This window comes from Melanotaenia boesemani, chromosome 3, assembly GCF_017639745.1.
Source record: "Melanotaenia boesemani isolate fMelBoe1 chromosome 3, fMelBoe1.pri, whole genome shotgun sequence".
Lineage (NCBI taxonomy): Eukaryota > Metazoa > Chordata > Actinopteri > Atheriniformes > Melanotaeniidae > Melanotaenia > Melanotaenia boesemani.
This window is the reverse complement of record NC_055684.1, coordinates 7,964,597-7,992,582: the sequence shown is the minus strand read 5'-3', so window position 1 is coordinate 7,992,582 and position 27,986 is coordinate 7,964,597. Positions and strand designations below refer to the sequence as shown.

Genomic DNA, 27,986 nt, shown 5'->3' with positions numbered 1-27,986 from the left:
CATTTGGATATTACTATAAACTGTTCTGTGAACAGTGAGAAGGGTAACCTTAAACAACAGTCCATGAGCTACAAACGTCATCTGAACCAGCCAATCAGGAAGCTTCCTCACCTCCTCCTCGTTCACTGTGCTGCTGGTCGTTTACTCCACCTGCCTCCCTTCTGGTTGCCATAGTTACCATCTTTACCCGATTCAGTTACCTAGGCGATAGTCAGTGATATATCTTTGTTAATAACTGCTCATCATATCAATGAGATTATTTTGTAATTGGTGATCGATAACCTATCGGTGACGTCATTCTACTTCCTTTATGTGCGGGAAGTCGGTGAGGTAGATTGAAAAAAAAAAAAAAAAAAAGCGCTGCTGATCAGCCAATCTGCAGCCCGTCTGTCTCTGCGGGCTTTCTTCTCCACCCTCCGCTCCGCAGCAGAGATGCTCCCGCCAGCTCTGCCCTGCCTCGGAACGCGGTGATCGGACTGGTAGTAGATCGGCAGGTCGGTGCAGGTCTCTCCATCATGGTGCAGAAATCCCGGAACGGCGGGGTGTTTCCCGGAGCACAGGCGGACCAGAAGAAGCTGAAGGTTGGCTTCGTGGGCCTGGAGGCCGGAGGGACCGAGTCCAGCAGGGACGGAGCGCTGCTTATTGCAGGTAAACAGTTAATTCACTGTGGCACGCGCCTGGAAAACCGTGTGTAGGTGTGCGTGTATAGGGGTGTGTTTGGGTGCGCGGGTGTGTATCAGTTTGAGGTTGTTATGTGTAAACACAGATCAGGTGTCTCAGATTTCTATAAACTGACCCAGAACCTCCAGAACAAACAAAAACATAAAACCCAGATTCGGGGGTTGCGACCATCTGGTTTCAAAGGTTTACTGCACGCGCAGCAGACAGGGACCAGAACTGTGATTGGCTGATGGCACCAATCTTTGTTTACCGCATTCAACCTGAAATCCGAAACTCCTGCAGCTGTTCACAAGATCCTCAAGTCACCAGACCTGCATCTTTTCTCCTCCACCTTTTCTTCTCCACATTTCTCCTCCATCCTTGCTCCTTTTCTCCTACACGTTTTCTCATCCACGTTTTATTCTCCATCTTTTTCCCTCCACTTTTCTCATCCACTTCTCTCCTGCAACTTTTCCCCTCTATTTTATCTCCATCTTTTCTCCATGACATTTTCTCATCTATTTCTCTGCTCCACCATTTCTCCGTCATGGTCTCTCCTCCACGTTTTTCTCTTCTTTTCTCCTCATTCTCTCTCTTCCATCTTTTCTTCTTCATCTTCTTTCCTCCATCTTTTCATCTACACCATATCACCTCCACCTTTCCTCCCCTTCATTTCCTTCTACCTTTTCTCCACCAACTTTTCTCTTCCATCTTCTTTCCTTTAAGCTCTCTTCTCCACCATCTTCTTTCCTCTATCTTTCCCTCATATTTCCTCCACCTTTTCTCATCATCCTCTTCTTTCCACCGTTTCTCTTCCATCTTCTCCATATTCTCTTCTCCATCCTTTCTTCTAAATCATCTGTCCACCTTTTCTTCCAACACCTTATCGCCTCCATCTTTTCTCCTCCATATTCTCTTCCTTCATCTTTTCTCCTTCATCTTTTATCCTCCACCTCCTCCATCTTCTTCTCTCTAAAATATTCTCCTCCTCGACAGAGTTTCTGTAAAGAAATAAAAAGTATTTACTGGACTTATTTCACTCAGTTTTATCGTTTGCCTCTTATGGACAAAAGAAGCAAGATTAAAACCTGGACTGTAAGTCTCTGGTGTTTAGTCCAGATCCAGAATCCCAATCCAAAGACCTGATCAAGGATCCTTATCCAGGGTCCTGTTCCAAGGTTATGATGCAAGGCCCCGAACCAAGGTCCTGATCCAGAGTCCCAGTCTAAGGTCCTGATCCAGAGTCCCAGTCTAAGGTTCTGATCCAGAGTCCCAGTCTAAGGTCCTGATCCAGATACTCAGTTTAGAGTCCAGATCAAAAGTCTTATTACTTAGAGACTGAACCATGTTTTCTGAACTGTATGTTACATTCTGGTCTTTCTTTGACTGGTTCAGGTTTGAGTTTCTGGTTAGGTCCCTGTGGTTATGGGACTAAGATTCCCTCGTCACCTTACTGCCAGCAGCTGGAGCAGCTGATTAGGACGGTCAGAGGATTGACAGGGCGTTTACCTGCCAAGTAAAATCAGTTTAAAGTCTACAGAGTCCCTCAAAGAGCACGAACATTCATTCGGGTTAGAAATCCTCTCGCCTTCCGGGACTTCCTACAGCATCTATAGCCATAAAGAGCGAATGCAGTTTTACTTATTGCAGCTCCCTCTAGTGGTCAAATGTGCTTGTTCGTGGGTCTTGAGTCAATGAACCCAACAAACTTATTGATACAGGAGTTATTGATACAATAAGTCAGTTCCTGTTGGATCCTGTCAAGATTTTTAAAACCTTTCCATAAAATCCAGTGTGATGTCAGCAGATGTGGAGGAGGACTAGGCTTTGAGCCTTGAGTGGTGTGATGGAGCTCCGGTTTCCTGACCCAAGACCGGATCTTCTTCCGTCACATCTATTTAAAGTATGTGGTGTTTGTATGAATGTGAACTCTGGCGTGATTGTGTCCAGGTGGAGATGAAGGTCCTCGGCGTCAGCGCAGCAGCGTCTCTGGAGGAAAGAAACCTCCCAAACGAAACGCTCTCTACAGACGACTGCAGAACTTCCTGTACAACGTCCTGGAGAGACCTCGCGGATGGGCCTTCATCTATCACGCCTACGTGTAAGCACACCTGTCTGTCTGCAGTGTTTATGTCCTCTTTGTTTTTAAAATAAATAATGAGCATCATCAGCTACTGACCTGTTACATACTCAGTGAGAAGTCAGAACTTATTTTAATCTAGAGGCCATGAGAACAAAATGAGGTCATTTTATTCTCGCGGACATGGTTGGGCTTACTATCAATGCATCAGCCAAGCAGAACTTTCTTCGTGTGGACCTCTGAGAATTATTGTGTGATTGGTCAGACATTTGAGCTTTTTTCTTGTTCTTTCAGCCTCGAGAACAAGAACAAAGTTCTTGCGTAATATGTAAAAGACTAAGATGAAGATGGTTTGTCATCTTTCACTCTTTCATGGAAACTTTGTCATAGTCATCAAAATATTTACATGTTTAGTTTATTTGTTGAAATGTTTGTAGGACTCATAATGAGAGCTGATTCCCAGAACCGCTTCTCATGTCTCTCTAAGTTTACATAAATAGCTAACGATCAATAACTGCAGACAGATCAGGTCTCTGAATCCACCTGAAGCTGCAGATCTGGACTCAGTTTTCATGTGTTTAATGTTCTATGTTCAGGTTCCTGCTGGTGTTCTCCTGCCTGGTTCTGTCTGTGTTCTCCACCATCAGAGAATATGAGAAGAGCTCAGAGGACGCCCTCTATATCCTGGTGAACTCACACTCAGACAATACACGCTCACACACAATGATCGATATTGATCTGAACCACATGTAAGAAACTCCGGTCACGTTTCCTGGCTTTGCTCAGCAGATTCGTTCTCTGAGTTTCAAGATTTTCTTATAAGTCAAAGATTCATCCAACGGCTCTGCAGCTGTATTCTCATCAGTTTACAGTCAGTCAGTCAACCAGATGTAGGAAACAGCAGTTATAACCAAACTCACTGGGAATGTTGGTGACCCTGTCATCCAGGTCATGGTAGTCCTTAGAGCTGGAATAGAAGTAAACTGGGCTTTGGATCTGGTTCTGGAAAATGTTTCAGTTCTCATCTGAAAGGTTCTGTTCTTTAGGTCATTTCTGTCATTGCCACCTGTTTACCTGCCTGACTACAATGTTTTACTCACATGATTCAAGGTGTAAATGGTTGTGAAACCTCCTGGTAGGAGAGTCAAGACTACACTGAGGACAGAACCTCTTTATAACAGCGTTTATAACACACGGGTGCTGGTTCAGTCCCAGTTAGTTGGAACTAAAGATGGCTTTTTCTAATAACAACTGAAACACCTCCAAGATGTCTGGCTGCCATCAGTCCAGGTTCCCACGGCTTTCTGGGTAGGAGCAAGTACCCAAAGCACTGCTGGTAAACAGAGATAGGATTTATGGCTCTTTGAAGGGAGCTGGATCTGGCTTGTTCTTATTTTATTTATTTATTTAGAATTCAGTCGGCGTAATTAACTTTTATCAAGAAAATAATCACTGTTAACAATTATAAGGTAAGATTTGCCTCAGAATAATATATATATACTAGAATTATTCTCAAATATTGGTCATGATTTAATTTGTCATAAGGCGGCTATATTTCCACATGCTTTAACAGTAAAATCATTATTTTGGATTTTCCTCACCAAAAAACTTTGTGGCCTGTCATGTGAAGCCAGTGTGGACAATTTGTATATAAAAAGAATGACTCACAAATGAATGGCTCACAGCTGGACAGACTACATCTCTCGGCTGGCCTGGGAACGCCTCGGGATCCCTTCGGATGAGCTGGTGAATGTGGCCGGGGAGAGGGAAGTCTGGGTTTCCCTGCTTAGGCAGCTGCCCCCGCAACCCGACTCCGGATAAGCGGAAGAGAATGGATGGATGGATGAATGGCTCACAGCTGCAACTCGATTAGATTCGTTCATGAACGTCACATCTGTACTGGAAAACCAATAAACAATTTAAAGGCAAAGCAGAACAAGGAACAGAACCTTTAGAAATGACAGCAAAACACAAAACAACCTGGACAGGATGTGAATGACAGAACAGGTGAGAACCAGACCTGAAAAACGGTCTGCCGTGTTTTCAGACTAATAAAACTGTCCGGATCAGTGACAGCAATGATCAAACCCAACCAGACTAACCTAAATAAACTAGCCAAACTAAACTAACTAACTGAGCTAACATCACCAAATTAACTAACCTAACTAACTAATTGAATTTCCCTTTGGGATTAATAAAGTATTTTTCATTCATTCATTTCATTCATTAAACTAACCAAAACACAATAACCAAATCAGACTAATCAAACTAAATTAACCGAAGGTAAACTGCACTAGCCAACTTACCTAACTCAACTAACCAAACCAAACTAAACAAATTACTCTTATGAAAATAAACCAAACAAACAATACCAAATGAACAAATTAAACTTGTCTGATCAAACTGAACCAAACTAACCTAAGTAAACCAACTAATTCAATCTAACCAAACCAAACCAACCCAAAGAAACCAAACCAAACTAGAAGATATTGAAAGAACAGTAAAAGGGTATATTGGTACTTTATCTGGGCCCATCTGGGTCACCTCATGGTCATGATAACAATAGTATTTGGAGTCCTGATGGACTCTGCTGTAGCTACAAAGAAAGATCACTGATGGGAAATGCTTGAAAAACCTGCTCTGACGAGGAGTCTTTGAACTCACTTTTGTGCCTACACTCTGAGACAGGATGAGAAATGAAACGCAAACATTTTTGTCTGCAGGCGTTCTGTCTGGTTTCTGTTTCATCTGTCTTCTCCGCCTTCCACAAGATGTCTGATTAGTTTTTTCTGTTGCATAACAGGAGGTGGTTACCATCGTGGTGTTTGGGGTGGAGTACATGGTGAGGATCTGGGCCGCAGGCTGCTGTTGTCGCTATCGCGGATGGAGAGGACGACTTAAATTTGCCAGAAAACCGTTCTGTGTCATCGGTGAGTCTGATCCTCATTATGAAGATCATCATAGCTCTGGTCAGATCTGATCTCACTGACATGAAACAGCTTTATTAGCTCTGATATTTAACCAGAAATCCAAGATCTTCCAGTAATTCTCCAGAAATCCACTTAGAGAGAAAAAGCTGCTGGGAGCTGTCTTAAAACAGATTTTTATGTAGTCATCAGGTTTTCTTCAAAGTTCTGAAGATCATTGAAGCTTCAGTCCACCAGAAACCTGCTCTCAACATTTAACCTGTTTATAGTTTAAATAGAAGCAGTCCGAAAGTCCAGAGTCAGTATGAGTTCCGTGTTTGGAGATGAGATGTTCTCTGAAGAGACGAGTCTTGATGCAAATCCCAGCTGAGCCCACTAAACACTTTTTTAAAATCTGGACACATGGATTTTCCAATTTATCTGGCAGGGTAGGAGACTCAGAATCAGATACAAGACTTTATAGTTAGCTAAAGAAAAAGGTGGTTTTACCCTTCCAAACCTCAAAGGTTACTTTAAGGCTGCACTGATTAAAGCATTAGTCGATATTTGCAATCCATCCTACACAGCGCAGTGGAAGGAAGTGCCAGATATCAAGTTTCATTCCTCTACAGGCTACAATAGGATTCATTTCCTTGACCAAACAGAACACTAATCCATGGATAGAGACCCCTTTAAAAATATGGTTTAACTTGAAAAGAAAACCAAAGGACCCTATCAACTATTGTAGTGATCGCCTATGATTTAGATTTTTTCCCCCAAATTTGACAATAATTTTAAGAAATGTGAAGATTTAGGTTTGGTAAAGTACTATGACTTTTATAAAGAGGAGGCGTAAAAACTTTTGAGGAATTTTAACAGCAAGGTTTAACAAATCATGACTTTTATAGATTCCTACAATTGAGACATCACAAAAAAGGAATGTTTAAGAGAGAAGTCTTGAACAGGGCGGGATCAGGTGTTCTGAAGGTCTTTTTGATGGCATATATACTGTAAGCCAGGGGGTTAAATACATCTCTAAACTATGTAATGAACTACAGGATTCGAAAGGCAAAAATACAGCATTTATAAAAGGAAAACAGGAAAAGGAGGGGCACGCTGGTGATGTGGGAAAAACTAAATCAACAACGGTGAGAGAGCACTTCCTCTCTGCCATGGAGTTCGGATGGAAGAACTTGGTGAGATGCTTCAGAACACCTTCTCAAAACAAATTTCCACAGAAAAACTTCATGTGCTGAAGATCCTGTGGTGAACAAACTGAAAATAATTTCCATGTATATTGGTCCTGCTTGATAATTCAGCAGTATTTGAGTAGAATATGTGTAGAGTGCTGAATATGACAACTCCCATCTCTTTTAAAGTCTCACACTTAGGCCTGAGGCCACAGACTGTAAAAGGATCTGCCAATAAATTCTTGTGTGTTCAGTGTGTTATTAATAGCCAGTAAGAAAGCACTTATGAGGAAATGGATGTCAGTGGTCTCCTCTACAAATGAAGACTGGATTAATGTGGTGCATGATATTTATGTGATGGAAAAACTGCCATTTGTTTTGAGGCCGGATGTGGACACATTTGTAAACTACTGGAATCCCTGGATCACTTATGTGTTATAACTCCCCTCTTATTTTCTAAGCTACTCACAGTTAAGTTCATGTCATTTTTGTTTCTTTTTTTTTTCCCCCTTTCATTTTTGTTAGCTTTTCTAATGTCTGTTCATGTGTTACTGAAGAGCAAGAAACATTGATGTAAAATCTTTTGTAAACAGTTTAAACATTTGAATAACAAAAAAAGCTGTTTCTGCAGTTTTAAAGCTCGGGGGTTTCTCACTTCACACAGTTATTTGTCTGTTCAGACACAACGTAGTGAAAATATTTGCACAAAAAATGGCGGCTGCCCCAAGATAAGTAGAAATAAATGGTTCATTCTAAGACAATTAAAACATAACAGTATGTTACAGAGAAAATCAACTCAATATCATTGTGTGTGTGTGTGTGTGTGTGTAATACATGATTTGCAAACTAAACTTATTTGTAACTTTGGGTAGTTGTATGTGTAATACATGGTTTATAAACCATAAAATCCATTGTGGGTGGAACTTTGGGTACTTGCTGGTGGAAAGCTGGGTCATCTGGATTTTCTCCAGTTATTTCAAAGTGTGAAAGATGCTGTTTATGACTGAATGCTTCACCTTTCATGATGGATGGATGGACGGACGGACAGACGGATGGATGGATGGATGGATGGAGTGTCTTTCCCACTTTAAAAAAAAAATAACCGGAAAAGATAATCCTATGAAAATCCAGATGACCCAGCTTTCCACCAGCACTTATTTATTTTTTTTATTTTATTGTACTTTATTAATCCAAAGCTGGGAAATTCTTTCTCTTCATTTACTCCATCTTAGTTGCTAGGAGCAGTGTGCTGCCAGATTCCAGCCCAGTTGGGGAAGTTGAGGGCCTTGCTCAGGGGCCCATAGTGATTTATCTTAGTTGCCAGCCCGGTGGACCTGAACCCAGGTTCTTCAGAACCCATCTCCACCTCTGTAACCTACATTTGTTTCATTAATCAAAATGATTTCTAGGATGTGAAGGAATGTTTGTCCACTAAGATAACTGTGGATGAGACCACTGATAAAGATTTTACTGTATTTCTTCAGAACAACATTGTAAATAAAACACTGATGACTTCAACCTGTCTTTCTGCAGACATCATGGTACTGATAGCGTCCATCTCTGTCCTGGCTGCGGGGACTCAAGGAAACGTTTTTGCCACATCAGCCATCAGGTCTCTTCGGTTTCTCCAGATTCTCCGAATGATCCGGATGGACCGACGAGGAGGAACCTGGAAACTGCTGGGATCAGTGGTCTACGCCCACAGCAAGGTAACGGCCTGCTGGTCTGACCTAAATTATGACTGATCAGCTGAACGTTTGCTCCGCCCCTCATGATGTAACGTCCCTAACTAGAACGATCCAAAGAGCCTTTAACCAACCGGAATGAACGAGGAGCTGGATCTCACTGACAGCTGCTTTCATCATTTACTCATTTAATGTTGCATTTCTGGTCATATGACACCTCAGCCGATACATACATCAACAGTTTGTGGTCGTATCGGAATATCAGCGTTTGGGATATACTGGAGTTTGAGAGTTAGCATTTAGTTAGTTAGCATTTCAGTATCTGTATCGGAGCCTGTTGGGTAGACAGGTTGTCAGTACGTTGCATTGCTAACAAACAGTGACAGAAAGTTTGTTTCCACACTGCAGCCACCTCAGAAACATAACCTGTATTTTTCTGGTGGAACAGAACTAATTGATCCAATGTGTTGGTCTTTAGTTGTTTATCTCTTGTTGATCAGGCGATAAAAGGTGTTTCTGGTAATAATGTTTTACCATATGTCTGTTTCCCTCTGCAGGAGCTGATCACAGCCTGGTATATCGGCTTCCTGTGTCTCATTCTGGCCAGTTTCCTGGTTTACTTAGCTGAAAAAGAGGATAATGAGCAGTTTGAGACGTATGCTGACGCCCTCTGGTGGGGATTGGTAAGTTTACCTCACACACAGCGATAACCTGATAATACACAGACACTCAGATGGATGGACAGAGAGATGGTCATTCACTGGTCTGTGTCTGTTAGATCACCTTGACAACCATTGGCTATGGAGACAAGTTCCCCATCACCTGGAATGGACGTCTGCTGGCTGCAACCTTCACACTGATCGGAGTTTCATTCTTTGCTCTTCCAGCTGTGAGTCAATTTAACTTTCACCTGAGACTCCTGCTCACCTGTCTGCTCACCTTTTGGTCTGCCTGTCTGTCTTCAGGGCATTCTGGGTTCTGGTTTTGCTCTGAAGGTTCAGGAGCAGCACAGACAGAAACACTTTGAGAAGAGACGAAACCCAGCAGCCGGGCTTATACAGGTGAATCACCATTCTGACGTTTCGCAGGTTCAGTGAATGGATTGTGTGAAGTAAGACATTACTCTGGACAGTCAGAGCTGGTGTTGCTATGGTGCCGGTTTTTCGGTGCTGGAGTCAAAGGGTGGTTGTCCAAACAGAAATAACTGGATTTAAGTTTGGGTCTGGTTCTTAACCAGCACAAGAACCAGTTAGGTAAAAAATCCCCCTCAAATGTGATGGAAGGGCCAAGTGACAGTTTGATAAGAAGAAATCAGACCATTTCTATCAGAGCATCCAGCTTGTAAAACTCTGCTCAGACAGAAACAGATGAGATTTAAATAATTAATGTCTGTCAGTTGTCCAGTTTTTCAGTGGTTCAGTGGTTCAGTCCTGGTTAACAGGTTAGATTCTAACAGCTCTGAAATGGGCTAAAAGTGTCAGTCAACAGTTTGGACACTCCTGTCCATTAACTTTTAATAAGCTGGTGCACAAAGCTTTGATTGGTTCTGTACTTTCATTTGGACCTGGGAGTTCAGTAGAAACCATTTGGATGAAACCCCTGTCTAATGAAGTCTTGAGGAATCTGAAACCAGTGGAACCTTACAGAACCACTCCTAAAACTCAGTCAGAGCTGCCAACAGCAGCAGACTGATTGGAGATGAAGCTGGATTAAAGATGGATTAAAAAGTCTGGAAGTGAACTGGGACCAGTTTTAGTATAAATATCTCTAGAGTTAGCTGGTTCCTTGCTAAAAATGATTGTCCATATCCGCAGGCGGCCTGGAGGGTTTACGCGACCAATCTGAGCCGAACCGATCTGACTTCGACCTGGGATTATTATGAGCGGACAGTGTCAGTTCCCATGTACAGGTGAGACCCCACCTGGGTAAAATCCTGCTTCACAAATATTCCTGCTGGATCTTTACTCCCATTCTATGTGTCTGCAGGCTAATTCCTCCTCTCAATCAGCTGGACTTACTGAGGAACCTCAAGAACAAGTCGGGACTTTCTTTCAGGTGAAACTGAAAGAACCAGTTTGGTTTTCTTCATTTTGGTATTTGCTTTAACCCTTTATCAGCCAATCATAGAAATAGCTGGAAATGTAACATTTCAACCACAGAGTTGTTAAGAAAATAGAGAATATTAGAAGACTTTAGGGCTGCACGGTGGTGTGGTGGTTAGCACCGCAGCCTCACAGCTGGTTCGAATCTCGGCTAGGGGGAGGTTCGAACCTTGAGGTCGGTGGCCTTTCTGTGTGGAGTTTGCATGTTCTCCCCGTGTATGCGTGGGTTCTCTCCGGGTACTCCAGCTTCCTCCCACCGTTCAAAGACATGCATGTTAGGTTAATTGATTACTCTAAATTCTCCCTAGGAGCAAGTGCGAGTGTGAATGGTTGTTTGTCCCCTATGTGTTGGCATATACGATGGACTGGTGACCTGTCCAGGGTGTACCTGCCTCTCACCTGTTAATGCTGGGATAGGCTCCAGCTTACCCGCGACCCGTCATGGAATAAGCGGTACAGAGAATGAATGAATGAATACAAGACTTTAAAATTTGATTACTTTTTTCTAAAATAACACAAATTGTAAAGTACTAAGTGGTTAGTACTAAAAGCTTCTTCTCATTGTCATGTTGAAAGTGGTGGATGTAAGGTGGATGTAATTCTATGATTTCAGGAAGTATGTGGAGGCATATTGTAGGTCCAATGAAGAAACCACAAACGGTTCTTTGTCCGATAAAGAGTTTAAATGATGTGTTTGTGTCACATGACAACGTGAACATGTGAACGTGGATGAAGAACAAGTGTTCTTCTTGTACCTGACCACAACACATCAGGTGTACATTGTGTTTTGGTTTCAGGGTGAGTCCTGAATAGAAAATAAAACCGTCTTTCTGTCTCTCTGCAGGAAAGACGTCCAGCCTGAACCTTCTCCCAGGTTAGTCTCAGTTCTGGTTCTCAGATCAGATCAGACAGATTTTTTGCCTGAAAGCTTCTATTTTAGTCTTATAAGTCACTACCAGACCATTTTACACGCATGTATTATGAAAACACGCCTGGTTTTGTATGGAGAGCTGTTTTATTCATAATGAAATAAAAACTAAAATAAATACAAAATAAATAATATTTAATTATTTAATTACACTTATTGATTAATTTAGTTAATTTATCTATCTATTGTATTTATTTATTTTTTGTATTAACATTTATTAATAAATGCTTTTTCTTTCTTTCTTTCTTTCTTTCTTTCTTTCTTTCTTTCTTTCTTTCTTTCTTTCTTTCTTTCTTTCTTTCTTTCTTTCTTTCTTTCTTTCTTTCTTTCTCAGTCACTTTTTTTTTTATATTATTTTATATATTATATATATATTATTTATATCACTTCAAAGCAAAGTCTTCCACCCACTAGTCATATCAGGAATCATTGGGGTTCCTAAGGGACGTTAAATTGTTTAGCAGGACAGCAAAGGTCAATTTCCACTCGGTGCATGTGCGCCGTGGCCTCCGGAGCTATTCGTGGCCATTTGGTTTGGTTTACACCAGGAAGCGTCCCAGACATGCCGCGTCCAGAACGCGTCAAGCTCAGCAGTTCAGATAGAGCCAGACAGGAAATTCGACACGGGAGCAGTGTGAAGCTTCTGGTATATTTAAAAATAAAAGCTGCCTTGCAGATTTACGCTATGCGAGCATTACGATGAGACGTTTATCCTGGAAGTGGAGAATCACAAGATTTTCTAATTCTCCTGTGATTTCGGGATCTCATGGATCCAGCTATGCAGACTGCCCTGGCACGCTCCCGATGTGAATTGACGTGTCGCGGAGGTCCGCGGCCTGTCAACTTTGCTGCAACGTTGAAATAGAAAGTTCTCTAAATGTTCTGTGAAATGTTAACTGAAGCCCACAGATAATCTTTGTTTCCTTGCTCTGCCTTCCTGCCCCTTCTTCCCGGTCTACCACAACTCCCGTCACTGATCTCAGAGCATCATCATCATCTCTGGAATTTAAGTAATTAGTTATTACTCCATGACCCTGAAGCTGATTAAACAAGTGTAAATAGCGAATAGGTGGGTAGTTATTAATGCAAAGTGGTATGTCCAAGCAGACTGGACAGCACAGGTGGGATGATGAGCAGGAGCATCATTTATAAAACTGCGGAGCAAAGATCATTACAGGTGCCAAACGTAGGGAAAAATAGAAATGCTGTGCACAAAAACTTCCAGATTTTTAAAATAGTGTGCATGCACGTCCCACTCCTGTTTCCATTTAAAAATCAGGATCAACTCTAAAGCTGGCACATGTGAGGGAGCGCCTTGCCTCGCCCTTATGGTGGCTATAAAAGGTCAGTGAACACCTATAATAAATATTCATCATATCATTTCCATGATGGCTCAGGAGGGGAAAAGTGGGAAGAAGCAGATTTTTTTGGAATGTGAGACAGATTATGATGGACCACGTTGAAAAACGTTAAAAGGTTTTATTTGGTGGAGGCGACATGGTCATTACCAGTGTCAGAGAGGTAGAGGAGGGCAGCAGGTGGCAGATGCTGTCAACGCTGTGTCAGAGGACAAGACCATCCTGGTAATTTAGTCCTTTGTTTTAATTTATAAAATGAATATATACAGACACAACTGAGATAGGTGGCATTTTATTTAGTGTTAAAAAATATTTCTTTATAGTTCCTGGGTGTTCCAGCTGGATCGATGGTGCTGCAGCTGTGGTTGGAGAGGCACCGCAGTAGCCGGGACACAGTCAGTGCTATTAATGAGGTGGTCAAGGAGTTGTGGGAAATAAAGACTGTCTTAACAGAAATTATTTATTTATTGTGAAATAAATAAATAAAAACAACTCCACCTCTTGCATGTTTCATAAGGCTTCATCACTTCTAGACCTCCAGCCTTCGTCTGTGTCCCACTCTGGGTCTTAGAATGAATGACAGAAGCTACTTTTTACATGTTCTTACTGAACTGTACAGTTACTGACTGGTACATGTTTGGATGACTTCTTCAGAAAGATGTTTGCGAGAGGCCATAAAGTAGAGCGGTTTCATTACTTTCATTAGCCGTCTAAAGCCCGCGTTTTCAACAGCGAAATACAGGCGCATATCCTTGCATATAGAGCCGCAGTCGGCAGGTCGGGGAAACAAAGGTTACAGATAAACATTCATTTGAATATAAGAACCCAAAATAAAAACAGCAAAATAAAAATGGGACTGCAAAATAAATGTTCCACATTAGATGAAATACCATTATAAAATAAAAGTAATAAGTAAATAAGTGTATTTAGAAATGAATAAACACATATGTAAATAGGTAAATAAAACCGTTTATAATTAAATAAACAGGTAAATAAGTGTTAAAACAAAAATAAATTAAATATATTAAAAACTTTAAGTCAGTACGTGTCATTAAATAAACAATCATTGAAAAATTTACATTTAATTTATTTTGTATTTATTTTATGGAATTTTTATTAATTTCAGTATTTATTTATTTATTTATAAATCAAATGGCTCTCCATCGTTTTCTAGTGTGCCACTAAATAATCACCAATGAGTATTGAAAACATTTCTTTTTTTTCTCGAAAAACTGAGTTATGTGAAATGTTTTATTTCTCCCTTAGTTTTTTCAATGTCTGTTCCCAGTCCAGCTCGGCCTGTAATTTTAGCAATTTACAACTTTATCTGAGCTGGTCAGTTTAGTTAGCTCAGTAGAAGCATCAACCTGACGTGTTACCTACATTCCTGTTCAAAGATGTCTTTCAGTCCCCTGATCCCTGTCTGCTCACTAAAATGAACTCTTCCTTAGTGTTAAGTCTGTTTACCTCAAGTATGCCGTCATTCACCCACTTTAAAAAAATCGATACTTGATCTTTCTTTTTATAGCAGCTACAGATCTGTTTTTTTAAAAACAACAGTATACTGTACTATTCAGATTTTTGGATTTAACATGTAGACCTTTACATGGTCGAGCACCAACTTATATCAGAGTTTTTTGGAGCTGTCTGTCCCCATCATGTTCCTGAGGTCAGATGAAAGATACTTTAGTGCTTCCTACTCTCTGGAACTCCCTCCCTCTGAACCTGAGATCTGAGGAATTCTTTTTGAAACACTTTATGATTTCAAAATAAATAAAATTTTACTTACTTACAGAAAGATGTCCAAAATGTGAGAAAGGGAGCGACCAAGTTCTGAGTCTAACATGTCTCTCTGTGATTGTCTCTGCAGCCAGAAAGTCAGTCTGAAGGAGAGGGTCTTCTCATCCCCCCGGAGTTCTGGAACCAAAGGGAAAGGCTCTCCTCAGCATGGTGGGCCTAAAATTGTTGGTTCTTATGAGTTCTGTATCATACCAGTAACATGTTTGGATGTTCTACACTCAGTGAACACACAGCAGCGGTATGATGATTATCATGCTGTTTTTGTCGCGATTTTCCTCCTTCCCAACCAAGGACGGAAAACCCCTGATTATCTCAAGTCTTATAAGATTGTCCCATAAGATAATCCTGACAATCAGCTATGAAACGGTGCGTGGCCGACAATTGCAAATATTAAACTTGCTCAATATTTACAAAAAAACTCCTCAATTGTATGGGGAAACCCGATGACTCCTGAGCTGTGACTCTGTGGGTCGTGATGTGGAACAAAATGTAGCCAATCAGAGAGCGAGCTGAACAAGGGAGAACTTTTAAGTCTGTGCTCATGCTGTCTCCAGGCTTTTTTCCAAAGTTTTTTTTTTTTTTTTTTTTTTAAGTTCGGGATTTTTCTGTTAGCAATAGTCACAAGACCATCAACATTCCCTCTTCTTGTAGATCCTCTTCCATTCTGGTTGTTGAGTTTTCAGGTTGTTGCTATGCATGGTTCGAATTAAACCGGAGCCTTTGGGGGAGCCTTTGTCGGGCGTGCACCATGACTTTGCACAACACGTACCGTATATGTGTAAGTAGCACTGTCAAAAATATGGTTTCTACAAAAGAAACCCTCTGCTGCTACTGTATGCAGCTTGTTTAATTAGAAATAGGGACTGAAAAACAACCACAGCATATTAAAGTGTTACTTGTATGGATGCTCACACCATGCTACAAACAAAAAATACTGCTGTCCACTGTGCTGAAGGAAACAGAACGAGGGGGTCTCTGACAGAAAAATAAAAATCTCTTCAGATTTAGAAAATCCTTATGTGTGTACCCAGCTTTACTTGAGACCCAGTGGTCCACTGGATCAGGTTCCTTTCAGAACCAAATTATTTACCTAATTGGTGAGTCTTCTTTTTGACAGGATCGGGGTGCAGATGTTGTGTAGCTTAAGTTTATTAACCAGAAACTGAAACAGCTCTGAGTCTCATTTTGACTTTCTTCTCTGCTGTCTTCCTTTAGTTCCTGCAGTTGGCACTGGTGTTGGTCCTGGAGTGGGCGTTGGTCCTGGAGTTCCTGTAGTTCCTGGAACTCCTGGAGGAATCCAGGCTTTGCGGAGATCCCCCAGCATGGAACCCAGTCTAGAGGAGAGTCCCAGCAAAGTTCCAAAGAGCTGGAGCTTTGGAGAACGCAGCAGAACCAGACAGGCCTTCAGAATCCGAGGAGCCGCTTCTCGCCAGAACTCTGAAGGTAAGGCTAGGTACACACAAAAAATTATCAGGGTGTTTTTGTCCTGATTTCCCCCTTCCACACCAAAGATGGCAAACGCCTGATTATCTTAAGTCTTACAAGATTTTCCTATAAAATTATCATTTGGTCTGAGTTGTGTTTAGAGCAAATTTGTCCCGACAATCATCTCCAAAATGGTTCGACAATTGGATGTATTGAACATGTTCAATATTTATGAACAAAAATCTACGTGTGTGTGTGTGGACAGCCAACGAATACTGAGTTGTGACTGTGTGGATTGTGATGTAGAACGGAATGTAACCAATCAGAGAGCGAGCTGAATGGGGAGCAAGGAAGGACATAAAGTCCGTGTTCACACTGTCTCCAGTCTGTTATTTTTTTCAGTTTTGGATTTTTCTGTTAACAGCAGTCCCAAGACCACAATCATTCCCTCATCTTGTAGCTCCTCTTCCATGCTGGATGCTGTGTTTTTCTGTTTTTCTGTTTCCTGCCATGGTTCTTCTTCTTCGTTTTTGTTAGATCAGGTGTGGTCACGCAAGATTTCTGGCTTGGAGGACTATATTCTAGATTGGTTGCGGGGACAGCATTGTTATGTGTGTGTTGTTCTGCGATTATCTTTACATGTGAAGTCTCGAACAGATGAAAAATCTAATCAGATTAAAAAAATCTTCATGTGTGTACCTAGCCTAAAACAGGTCCACCAGCTGGCATTCCCAGCTCCCTTTTTCCAGTTCCAGTTTGCCACCAGCAACAAAAATGTCAGGTAACAAAAAAAAACACAGATATGAAGTTAAACTCTCAAGAAAGTTCAACATCCCCCGCAAACACAGCATCAGATTTTACCTCCAAGTTCAAGTAAAATTTAAATAAATTACACACTCACACCTGTGGCTATAACATCCATGAAAGTGACAGTCCAGAAGGGAGAACATGTATGGTCCAATCCAAGAGATGAGTCAAGGTTCTGGCAGAAATCTTCTAACTTTAAGGAAAACACTTAACCATGGTACCAACTTTAGATACCTTCAGTATCATGAATATTGCTGCCATGTCCACACAAATCATGGCAGTGAATTTACACACTTAAAGAGAACCTGAGGCAGTGAGAAGGTATAGTCTATTTAATCAGAACAAGAAGGGAAGCCATGAAATTCTACCTTGAGTGTTTGGAAACACAGTGAAAAGAGAAGAGCAGTGAGAAACAGAGGAAAGGAGGGGGAAATCTTTAGAGGAAGCAGAAATTTTAACTGATCATCTCATCATCTTGGATTCAGGGGCAAACAATCAGGGCTGCTTTGAACTGCATCTGATGGATTTAAGCTAGATGTCACTTAACTGAACAGGACTTTATGGTACCCAACTGGTTGGACTGGTTCTGACTGACTTTTTGCAGTTGTACTTGCTCAGGATTTGCATTAAACAACTAAAACTCCCATTAGGCTTAACTGCAGTTTGTAAAATGATAGTCAGTCATCAGTGATAGTTCATTTTAAAACCTCTGAAAGCTGAGTGTTATGTCATTATGTTGAGATAGCAAGTTAACTTTCCCATGATCTCAAGATTTCTTGTAAACTTGTTTTCTCTTCTCATGTTGCAGTAAGTGACTAATCTTGAGAAAATTAAAGGCTAACAATAAAATACATTTTTTGACATCACATAAAAAAGATAGCAGCATCAGTTAATAAATTATTGCAGACATGGCTGCTTTTGGCTTCTGTAGTAACCCGATATAAAGCTAGCAGTTTGATTGCACCATTAGGCTAACAGTTTGTCCCAGCTGTTTCTAGTCTTGGTGCTAAACAAGGCTAAGTTTCCCTGCTTTCCAAATTTGACAATAACAGACTCTTCAGTTTCCAGTCTTGATGTTGAGCTAAGTTTACACTTTCCACAGTTTCCAGTTTTTATTCTAAGCTAAGCTAAGCTAAGTTTACAGTTTACCCAGTTTTTAATCTTGGTGTTAACAGTTTTCCTGGTTTCCAGTCCTGAGCTAAATCATTCCCATTTCTGATCTCGATGCTAAGCTAAGCCAAACTAAGCTAAACTAGCAGACGCTCCTGTTCCCAACCTTGATACTAAACTAAGCTAACTAACTAAGCTTTTTTTTGGGTGCTAGTAACTCTAACTCAGAGACCCGTCTCCTTCTTTGCCCTTCCTTTCTGAATGCAGTAACTTCTCAGTACGGGAAAGGTTAGGTGAAGGGTTCAGCTTCGAAGACATTTCAGAAATTTCTTCTTAGGTGCCTAGATTTGTGTTAAAAACAAAGTCCATGCTTCAGTGTTTAGGTTTTATGTATCAGACCTTTGGAAAAGTCATAAAATCCTCATCAGGTGTTAAAATAAGAACATTTGACTTCAGAGAACAATATGACAGATCACACTGTGTCATTGTTAATAGGAGTAACAAGATGAGATAATAAAATATGATAATAACCAATGTGAGGACTACATGAAAAATAATTATCAATGTAATAAAAAACAGTTTTGTGAAGAAAGTCTTGAAATTTATGATAAATAAAATAATAAATGAGGTTAATCATGTTTTTGTTGAATTGTTTTGTAGGCCCCTGTTGTTCTGCAAGCATAAAATAATCAGACAGTTCAGATGATAGCACTATCATCGGTAACAAGACAGGGGGAGCAAGAACCCAAGATACTTGTACTCCTTAACTTGGGACAGAATCTCATTCCTAACCCAGAGATAACAATCCACACTTTTCTGGTTCAGGATTATGGTCCTGAATCACATCATCCGTGAAAACCAGTACCTCATACCCCTGGAGCCCCACCATGGGACTTCCTGATGACACAGTTGAATGCCTTCTAAAAGTCCACGAAGCACATGTAGACTGGTTGGGTGAACTTTCATGCACCCTCCAGGACCCTGCTGGTCCACCGTTCTATGGGAAAACCACACTGCTCCACCTCAATTCAGGATCCATTTGACAAACCCTCCTCTCTAGGATGCTCGAATAGACCTTACCAGGGAGGCTGAGGCGTGTGATCCCCCTGTAGTTGGAACACACCCTCTTGTCCCACTTCTTGAAGAGGAGGACCTCCACCCCAGTCTGCTAGTCCAGGGGAACTGCCACTGATGTCTATGCAATGTTGCATAGGCCTGTCAACTACAGTTGAAACCGATTCAATCGGTATCAGACTCTGATTTTTACGTGATTCAGAGATCGGATATCGGGCTGAATTCCCTGATCCACCTCTGTGTTCGACAGAAGAACCTTTTGTGATCCCATCCATCCATCAATTATCTATACTGCTTTGTCCAATGAAGGGTCACGGGAAAGCTGGAGCCTAATCCAGCATTTTCTTTTGTGGTCCTGTGTTTTACCATTTATATTTGTATGAAGTATTACGCAGGTTTAAGCCAAACAAAATATGTTGACACGGAATCAGTTCATGAAATATTTCCATTAGAACTTGTATATAATTATACATGATTTAGTTTTTTACTCCATGTTTTTAGTTCAGACAGGGGAATGAGCTGTCTTTGCTAATGTAGCATGCCACTAAGGTGAATATATTTTAGTCTGGAAACACAAAAAAGCAAAATGGCAACTTGAAATGTGTGTACAGCCAAGGTTTCCAAGTTGTTTGGCTGAGAAGGGAAGAGAAAACAGCGCAGCAGACATGCCTGAAGCCTTTCAGTGGAGCAGAAAAATCTGCTAGATAAACCTACTGGGGGGATAAAGCCCCTGACAAAATAGCTCCTGCAATCACTGGGACATGCAAACCCCTCCACTACGATATGGTAGCAGCTTGTGGAGGTGTTCAGGAGTTGTGTGTAAATGATCTGGTTACTAACTTTATTAAATTTAGATTTAATATTAAAAATTATTTAAAAGGGCAAAATGTGGTTTTATATAAATTATCATTGAATGTGTTAAAAAAAACTCAATCTATGATATTTACTAAAAGAGATATTGATGTTTCAATTAAAATAGAAGATATCAACAGAAGAACAGAAACAGGGTGACCCAGAACACCTGAGACCTGAAGGGTGGACTTTTTTTTCAACATGACTTAAAACAGCAGACTGTTGGATTAGCTCAGTACCAGCAGTTTTAATAAAAATGCTCTTTATTGATGATGAGTGTGATCTTCCTCTGATGAAGGTGTTTCCTCTCTCCTCTTCCTCCTGTAGTGCTGATAGAGATGCAGGATGAAGAGTTCAGACAGAAGAGCTCCCCAGGTCAGCGCACACACCTACACGCACAGGATGACAGGATGTTTTAGCTGTTTCAGGCCTCTGGACTTCCTGCCACATGACTGAGTCCTTCAGGAACTTGTAGGGTGTTTTAGATGGAGTGGGAGGTGCTAATTGACACAGCTCTTCAGACACGCTGTTGTGGTTGTTTCAGAAGCCAGCCTGCCAGGAGAAGACATGGCAGATGACAATAAGAGCTGTCACTGTGAGTTCGTCCCCCAAGACCTGACGCCAGGGTTAAAGGTCACCATCAGAGCCATCTGGTATGAGCCGTCTATCAGAGACTCACCTGGTTTACTTGCCTGCCATTCATCGCTTTACTCACCCTTTATTTGCTGTTTATTATGCACTGAACCATGTTTTTATTCACATTTTTTATTTACTTATTTTTTATTTGTGCTCACCCCAGGGTCAAAGGTCACCATCAGCTGTTGGGTAAGAGCAGTTAGTCTGACATTAGTTAGCTTCATTATTTATGTTGTTTTACTGTGTTCTGTCTTGTGTTCCTGAAGATTATTATTATTATTATTATTATTATCATTATTATTATTATTATTATTAGTCTGGCACAGCGGTGTGCTTCAGTCTATTTGATTATAATCTGAAGTTTCATACAGTCTTGACCTGGAACCAGATTCTAGATTAGCTGCATAGGAGTAGTTTAGAGTCAAATCTAGATCACATTTTTCAGGTCTGGACTTGAATTGGTGTTTCAGTCAAGAACTGAACTTGGACCAGATCAACAAAACAAGTTGGGGGTCAGTTATACTTGAGAACAGGAGGCTGCTTAACTCCAGAACTCCCAGCTCAATGGGACTTCTCTTTGTTCTCTGGTTTGTTTAGACCCAGAAATCTGTGCAGGTTGGTGGAACTCATCTATGTGTCAGTTTGTCTGGTTTTTGTTTTCAGGTTTGACCCAAGAACAGTTAGCACAGACCTGATGGGATACATAATCCATCCATTAAGTCCAGGTCTGGTTCTAGATCAACATGCATCCTGTTTATCCACCTCAGCTGATGCCTTTCATTCCTAAATCTCTTATTTTTTTCAGTGTTTTTTTTTTCTTCACTGAAATGGTTCCAGTATTGGTTCAGAAGATTAACCTAATTTATACCCAGTTTGGTTTCAACCACAAAAGTCGGATTCCAGTACCAAAAAGTAGTACTATATTGGAACTTTGCCAGTCCAGAGTAAAGAACTACTTACACCGGGGACTGAGGGCTGGGTATTAGAGACCAACTTGACCAGCAAAACGTTAAGATCCCCATGTTAACAAATCCAGACCCAGTTTAGAGTTTAATCTGAGTTTAATCTGCAGCTCATCTGGTCAAGCATCGATTCTGTAAAACCCTGAAATCAGTTTTTTATTTATGTGAAGATAAACCGTCTGTTTTGGTATGTTACAAATATTCAGAAAATGCTGCGAGTCAAACGTCAAAAAAAAAAAAAAAAAAAAAAGTTATGCACTGCCTCTATCACTACATAACAGCACCTGGGTCCGACTGGACTCACAGCAGTCTGACTACTACTTATTTATGATGTCCCATCCTGTTTGAATTCTTGCTTATGTTGTTCTTACTCTCAGGTGTAAGTCGCTTTGGATAAAAGCGTCTGCTAAATGACTGTAGAATAGAATAGAACAGAATGTTGAAAAAGATATTTAAAGTGAGGTAATGACATGGTTCTGCAATTCTTTACTGGAACTGGCCATGTGCCTGTTGTGAACCAGAATGGAACCACTTTGGTTGACAAAGGGAATCAGTCGCTATTCAAATGACAAAACTAGGTAGATGGATGTAGTCCTCTGAGTACTTGCACCACATCAGAACCAGTAATACCTGATCTTTCCTGAAGTCATATGCAGTGACCACTGGCTTCCTGTTTCCTTTCACAGCATCATGCGCTTCATGGTATCAAAGAGAAAGTTTAAGGAAAGTCTTCGCCCCTATGATGTCATGGATGTGATTGAACAGTATTCAGCGGGACACCTGGACATGCTCGCCCGCATTAAGAACCTCCAGGCCAGGTAAGCCCCCAAATGTTTGGTTTCTCATCCACTACTTCTGACCTACAATTTGTCATAATTTTCTTTTGTCTTAAAGGTAGAAAACATGTTTAAAACGTACAAAAAATTCAACAAGAGATATCAACAGATTTAGAAAAGTAATACCTAAAATATTCTATAAAAACACCTACAGTCAGGTCCATTCGGCCGCTGACACTAGTTTTGTTATTTTAGCTGTTAACCAAAACACATTCAAGATGCATGTACATCATCAATATGGGCTGAAAGAACATGCTCTTGACTTTAACTTGGGGGTTATTTTATCCCAATTGGAAGAGGGGTTTAGGAATACAGCTCTTTAATATGTAGCTGCCTCATAAGCTGTTTCATGGGTTGTTCCCTCATCAATCCATCATCATTCAAGCAGTTAAAAGGGCTGGAGCAGAAATGTTTGGAGTGGCCAGATCAACAGTTATGTGCATTCTCAGAAAAAAGGAGAGCAGGATAAGCCCTTTACAACATCCACCCAAGTGAAGAACACTCTCCATGATGTGTCCTGATCTACCATAAAGAAGAGACGTCATGAAAGCAAATACAAAGGGTAAAACATGGTGAAGGCTGTTTGATGGTATGGGCATGAATGGCTTCCAGTGGAACAAGGTCGCTGGTCTTTATCAGTGACAGCAGACAGAAGCAGCCAGATGAATTCTGAGCTCTACAGATATTTACCTTAACCCCATTTCCACCAATAGGTCTGGCCCTGTATGGTTCTGTATGCGTTTTTCTTTTAGTTTCCACTGGCAAAAGTTGAGAAGAGTGCCAGAATATCAGAATATATCCGAGCCACCCTACATTTTTGGGACCATTTCGCTGGGATCCTAAGCTTACCGATCTGACCATTAATGGTGGAATTTGACACCGCAATCCACTGATTGTTCTGAAGCTTCCATGCGACTCAAAAGTGTCATGTTTGAAAATTTTGTGGATTTTTTGTTTTTTTAAGCCACATGACAAGAAGACAGAACACAAACTGTTAGATGTCCATTATTCTTCTTCTTTCTATTTCTGTGTCATGTTCTTCTTTGTTATAATTCAAGAAAGGCTTTGTGCTGCTATGATGTCACACTATTAGGTAGCTGATGCAGCTATCGCTATCCAGCAATCTGAAACACCGCCTAACAGGTAAGGGTACAGTTGGCTGTGGAAATGCAAGAGATCAGGGTTTATCGAACCAAACTATCCTGACCTCTCTGACCAGATAGGACACCGCTTCATAACACAGATGGACAATGACCCATAACATACTTTGAAACCAGCCCAGTAGTTTTTTTTAAGGGAAAGAAGTGAAATATTCTGCAACAGCCAAGTCTATCACCATATCTCAACCAGATCCAGCCGTAGTTCACTTCCTTCAGACAGAATTTAAGGCAGAAAGACCCACAGACAAGCATCAACTGAAGATGCAGCAAAGGTTGGACAATACGTTATAAATGAGGATGTCCACAGTTTGGTGAAGTTAAGGGGTTTCTGACTTCAGGCAATCAATCATGCCTGCTGAAAAATACCAGCCAAGTCGTAAAAATTCCAACATGGTGACACACAGAACTCGAATCATAAAAATTATATTACTGACCAAATATTTCTGGAACTAGGCTTAAAATCTAAGTACTTTTGGGATTGACCACATTTTGATGTAATATCTTTTTGGACCACTAGATGGTGCATGTGTCACCATAGTGTCTGTTCTGTAGGTAACAGAAAAAGAAGCAATAGAAGAAGCATAAAGCTATGCTGCAAGAGCAGAGAACTTTGTTCTTTTTCTCAAGGTGACAAGATCAAGAAAAAAGTTAGTTTTGGCCCGGTTTTGTCATACTTCAGGAAAAATTGTCTGGCAGGGTTTTGGGGCGGTGTCTGTGTTTTTAAATCGCACATATATAGATTTTAGTTTTTCCTCACTACCTCAACCAGCTGTTCCTTTAAAGTATCTGTTCAACGATGTTGAAACGTTTATCTTAGTGGAAAATTGGAGATGACAACTTTCCGCTTTATGTTTTCTACATTAGCACACGCCCAACTTCAAATTTCCAGATAATCACACAAGTGTTCTTGGATCCCACACAAGAAAAAAATTCTCCCAGGTGGTGTATCGAGAACAAGCTGCAGGTACTCTCCAACCAGAACCGCAAAAACAAAAAGACCCTTTTGTGGAGCCTTGAGAAAAGAACAATGTTTTCTGTTCTCACGGAGTAGCCTTGAGAAGAAAAAGAAAAATAGGAGCATAAGAAGAAGAAGCAGCTAGCATGACAGTAGGATAAAAACAAACTGGCAGCAAACAGCAAAGATGAGTAGAAGTTAGTGAAAATCACATTAATTTGAACAATATCTCAGCAGCGAATGGACAGACAACAGAACTCACAAAGAAGAATGTTTTTCTCTTGTGTTATCTGGAAGGCTGGAGAAGTAGATGAATGGTTAAATGAATGAATAAATCTATAAATCTGCAGGGTGGATCAGATAGTTGGAAGAGGAACACCAACTGCAGACAAGGACCGTCCTAAAGCTGCTGGGGAAGAACTACCTGAGGACCCAAGCATGATGGGACGGCTGGGGAAGGTTGAGAAGCAGGTAAGTGATATTTAAAACCCTTTGACTGGACTTCTTGGTATCAACTCAGTCTTGAATTTTGTTTTGTGTCCTTCAGGTCCTGTCAATGGAGAGGAAGTTGGACTTTCTGGTAAATATCTACGTTCAGCGAATGGGAATTCCTCAGGCTGAGACTGATGCCTATTTTGGATCCAAGGAGCCGGACCCAGCCCCACCTTATCACAGTCCAGTGGACCACTTGGTTAAGAGCCAGTCCATCTCCAAGATCTTGCAGTGAGTACCTCTTAGTACTGTGAAACCAAACAACCAGAACCAATAACAGAATGAAAACACTACAGAACCTGATCCAGTAATGAAACAAAAATAGCAAAGTACCAGAACCAGTAACAGAACCACAAACATTAACTCTTCAAGACCGATAATCTAAAAGTGGCACCCGATGTCGGGTGTGCTGACGCACCTCATGGGATCGCAAGCGTGCAACGACATTGGGAACGGTGAGACGTCTTAATGGGTTTGCAGTGGTTCCCAACCAGTGGTCCAGGACCCCCCCCAGGGGGCTCCCCAAAGCCCAAAGAGCACAGAGGCCCACCTAGGCTTCAAACATTCAGAGCCATTGTGATTAATGTCCACATTATCCCTATTTTAAGGTTTCATAAAACCAAGCATGGTTTTAGCACGGTGTGGGGCAGGGGGTCCGTGGATTTTTAGAATATGCATGAAGGGGGTCCCCAAGGACATTAGGTTGGGAACCACTGTGTTAAAGAATACAGAGGAGACATGGTTTCTGATGAAGACCTTGTTCTGGTTTCTAAATTAGTGTTGTAGATCAGTAATCTCCTGCTTACTGCAAGTAAACTCTGGTTGTGAAGTTCGATCCAAACGTAATCTTAAGAACATGTCAGATCAGGAACTGCAGTGGTCAGGTTATTGACCAGGTTATTGATCTTCTGTATCACAGGTTATCATGATGACCAATCCCTGGTATAAATATAAGATATAGCTTTGAATTATCTGAGATAACTGAAAGCCCTCAGATCTGGTCTCATGGGTCAGAATCAGGACCCGTTGTTTATTGTTTTCTCATTGTTTTTTTTGTTTTTAACATCTCATGCAGGGTGTTGCCTGGGGAGCAAGTAGAGAAGAATCGGTTTGTAACAAAGATGGTTCGCTCCAGCAGCTCGACCGGACACAGGAACTACACTGCTCCCACCTGTCCACCCTCCACTTCCTGGCAACCAATCAGCTCCCAACTCCAACCACATGCTCCTGCCCCTCCTCAGCGTAGCCATGGAAACACTCCAAGTCCAGTGGGGGATGCGTCACTGGTTCGACTACCCCCACCTCCTGCTGGAGAGAGACATGGTGGGAACCGATCAAACCGCCACAGTGCTGGAGAGCGAGGGGGTTCAGAGAGACCGGAGAGGGGGGGAGAGGTGTCCAACGGGACTGGGGCAGGTGGCGGGGAAGAGGTGAAGCCTGAAAGCGATACCTCCATCTCCATCCCATCAGTGGACCACGAGGAACTGGAGCGATCTTTCAGTGGTTTCTCTATCTCCCAGTCTAGAGAGAACCTGGACTTCCTGAACAACAGCTTCTACTCCGCCTCCAACCTGGGGGAGCACCAGGCGGGGGGAGGCGCCGCCCGCTGTGCCGCTGTCCGTCCTTACATCGCAGAGGGCGAGTCGGACTCAGACTCCGAACTCTGTGCCCCTTCGCCTCACTCAGACCGGGCCTGGACCGGTACCAAGTGAAAACACAGGTAATCCAGAGCTGAACCAGCAGAACCCTTCTTAAAACTGAGATGATGACCTCTTTTATGATGGAAAACTATTTCACAGAGACTTTAAACACCAGCTGGAGGATCACAGTGGGGCATTGTGGGTACTGACGGCGCTTAGCAGCCGGAGGCCCGGTTGACACCAGTATTGGACTTTTGTACTGCACATGTTTGTTCTGTTTATGACACTCCAGCACCTTATTGGTTTCTATAGACTCACTGTAAAGAACCTGGTTAGCATGATGGAAATGTCATGTGACTGACGTATTAACTTGTTCTGTACTTCCTGTTCAGAGCTCAGGACCAGTCTATATACTGAGGCCTGATCCCTGAACCCTCACAGACCCTAAGAGCTGGTACACACCAAACCAATGATCGCCTGTATCCTGGAAAACCAGCAGCATTTCAAGACAAAGACTGTGTCCAGTTATTAGCCAAATCATCACATCAGTGTAAAAAGACATAAATGTCCATAGCAGATGGGGAGCTGGCCGAACATAGCTAAAAAACTAAACAAAGCAGTAACATTCACTGACTGTAGAGGTTAGTCTGTAGTTGGGGGAAATGGCTTGTTAGATATTCATTTTATAGGTGGTGTTGGCAGCATTAAGGCTGACAGTATACTTGTTTTTAATTACACATATATGTGTTTATCCCGGCTGTTTTGTGTATTTTGTGTTTGAAGCGTCATTTGTGAACGTCCTCAGAAATTAGTGCTGCATGTTCAGAAGCTGCAGTGAGTAACCAGTAGGGGCAGTGTAGGAAGCAGTCTGGATGAAAGTAGGGTCACAGGGTTGACAGGGGTAAAAATGATGAAAAAGTTTAAAAGACCAGAATCAGTTTGCCTGGTTTAGGGTCCTTGGATATCATCCACCATACTGTGGTTGTTATTTTTTCATGCTTTGACCTTAAATTAACAAAACTCTAACCTTCTCTATTGTCTTCATGGTCATCATCAACAACGTACAAATTCAGCAACCATATCCTGTCTGAGTTTTTTTCTGTGCCCCCTCTGGTAACAATCCTCAGAGCTTTAATGAGGGCAACTGAACTCCTTGTTTTTGGTTCTTGAAGATTTTCCACTTTTGTCTGAAAGACCTTTTCAGCTTTGGGGGTGGGGAGCTTTAGCTTATCAGTACAGTTCAGTCTAGTCAGCCTTCTGTCCATCGTCTGCATCCTTCGCATATTTGGTCCACTTCCAGGGCTCTTGCAGATGTGTACATTGACCTG

At 41.5% G+C, this 27,986-nt stretch overlaps 1 protein-coding gene across 4 annotated transcripts; it reads left to right on the top strand.

Annotated features, from left to right (window-relative positions):
- The first annotated feature begins 74 nt into the window (after nucleotides 1-74).
- Nucleotides 75-27,737, top strand: LOC121636448 (potassium voltage-gated channel subfamily KQT member 2). Of its 4 annotated transcripts, XM_041979964.1 has the most exons (19): nucleotides 87-648; nucleotides 2,611-2,761; nucleotides 3,337-3,427; nucleotides 5,544-5,670; nucleotides 8,370-8,545; nucleotides 9,079-9,204; nucleotides 9,300-9,410; nucleotides 9,487-9,582; nucleotides 10,336-10,430; nucleotides 10,508-10,576; nucleotides 11,468-11,497; nucleotides 14,780-14,859; nucleotides 15,925-16,152; nucleotides 20,305-20,352; nucleotides 20,522-20,630; nucleotides 22,262-22,393; nucleotides 24,877-24,997; nucleotides 25,074-25,249; nucleotides 26,094-27,737. In XM_041979964.1, exons 1-19 carry the CDS (start codon nucleotides 516-518, stop codon nucleotides 26,728-26,730), a joined length of 2,736 nt encoding a protein of 911 aa, XP_041835898.1. In that variant the 5' UTR covers nucleotides 87-515; the 3' UTR covers nucleotides 26,731-27,737. The 4 variants fall into 4 exon arrangements, 3 of the variants coding, with proteins under 3 accessions (XP_041835900.1, XP_041835898.1, XP_041835899.1); XR_006009725.1 differs by lacking the exons at nucleotides 25,074-25,249; nucleotides 26,094-27,737 and adding an exon at nucleotides 20,777-20,802 and having other exon boundaries at nucleotides 77-648; XM_041979965.1 differs by lacking the exon at nucleotides 20,305-20,352.
- Nucleotides 27,738-27,986: the final 249 nt, after the last annotated feature.

Excerpts from the sequence above, each read along its gene's own strand:
- LOC121636448 (XM_041979964.1), top strand. The coding sequence starts at position 516 with ATGGTGCAGAAATCCCGGAACGGCGGGGTGTTTCCCGGAGCACAGGCG. Across the intron at positions 9,411-9,486 it reads CATTCTTTGCTCTTCCAGCT|GGCATTCTGGGTTCTGGTTT; the intron begins GTGAGTCAATTT and ends GTCTGTCTTCAG. Across the intron at positions 22,394-24,876 it reads ATTAAGAACCTCCAGGCCAG|GGTGGATCAGATAGTTGGAA; the intron begins GTAAGCCCCCAA and ends ATAAATCTGCAG.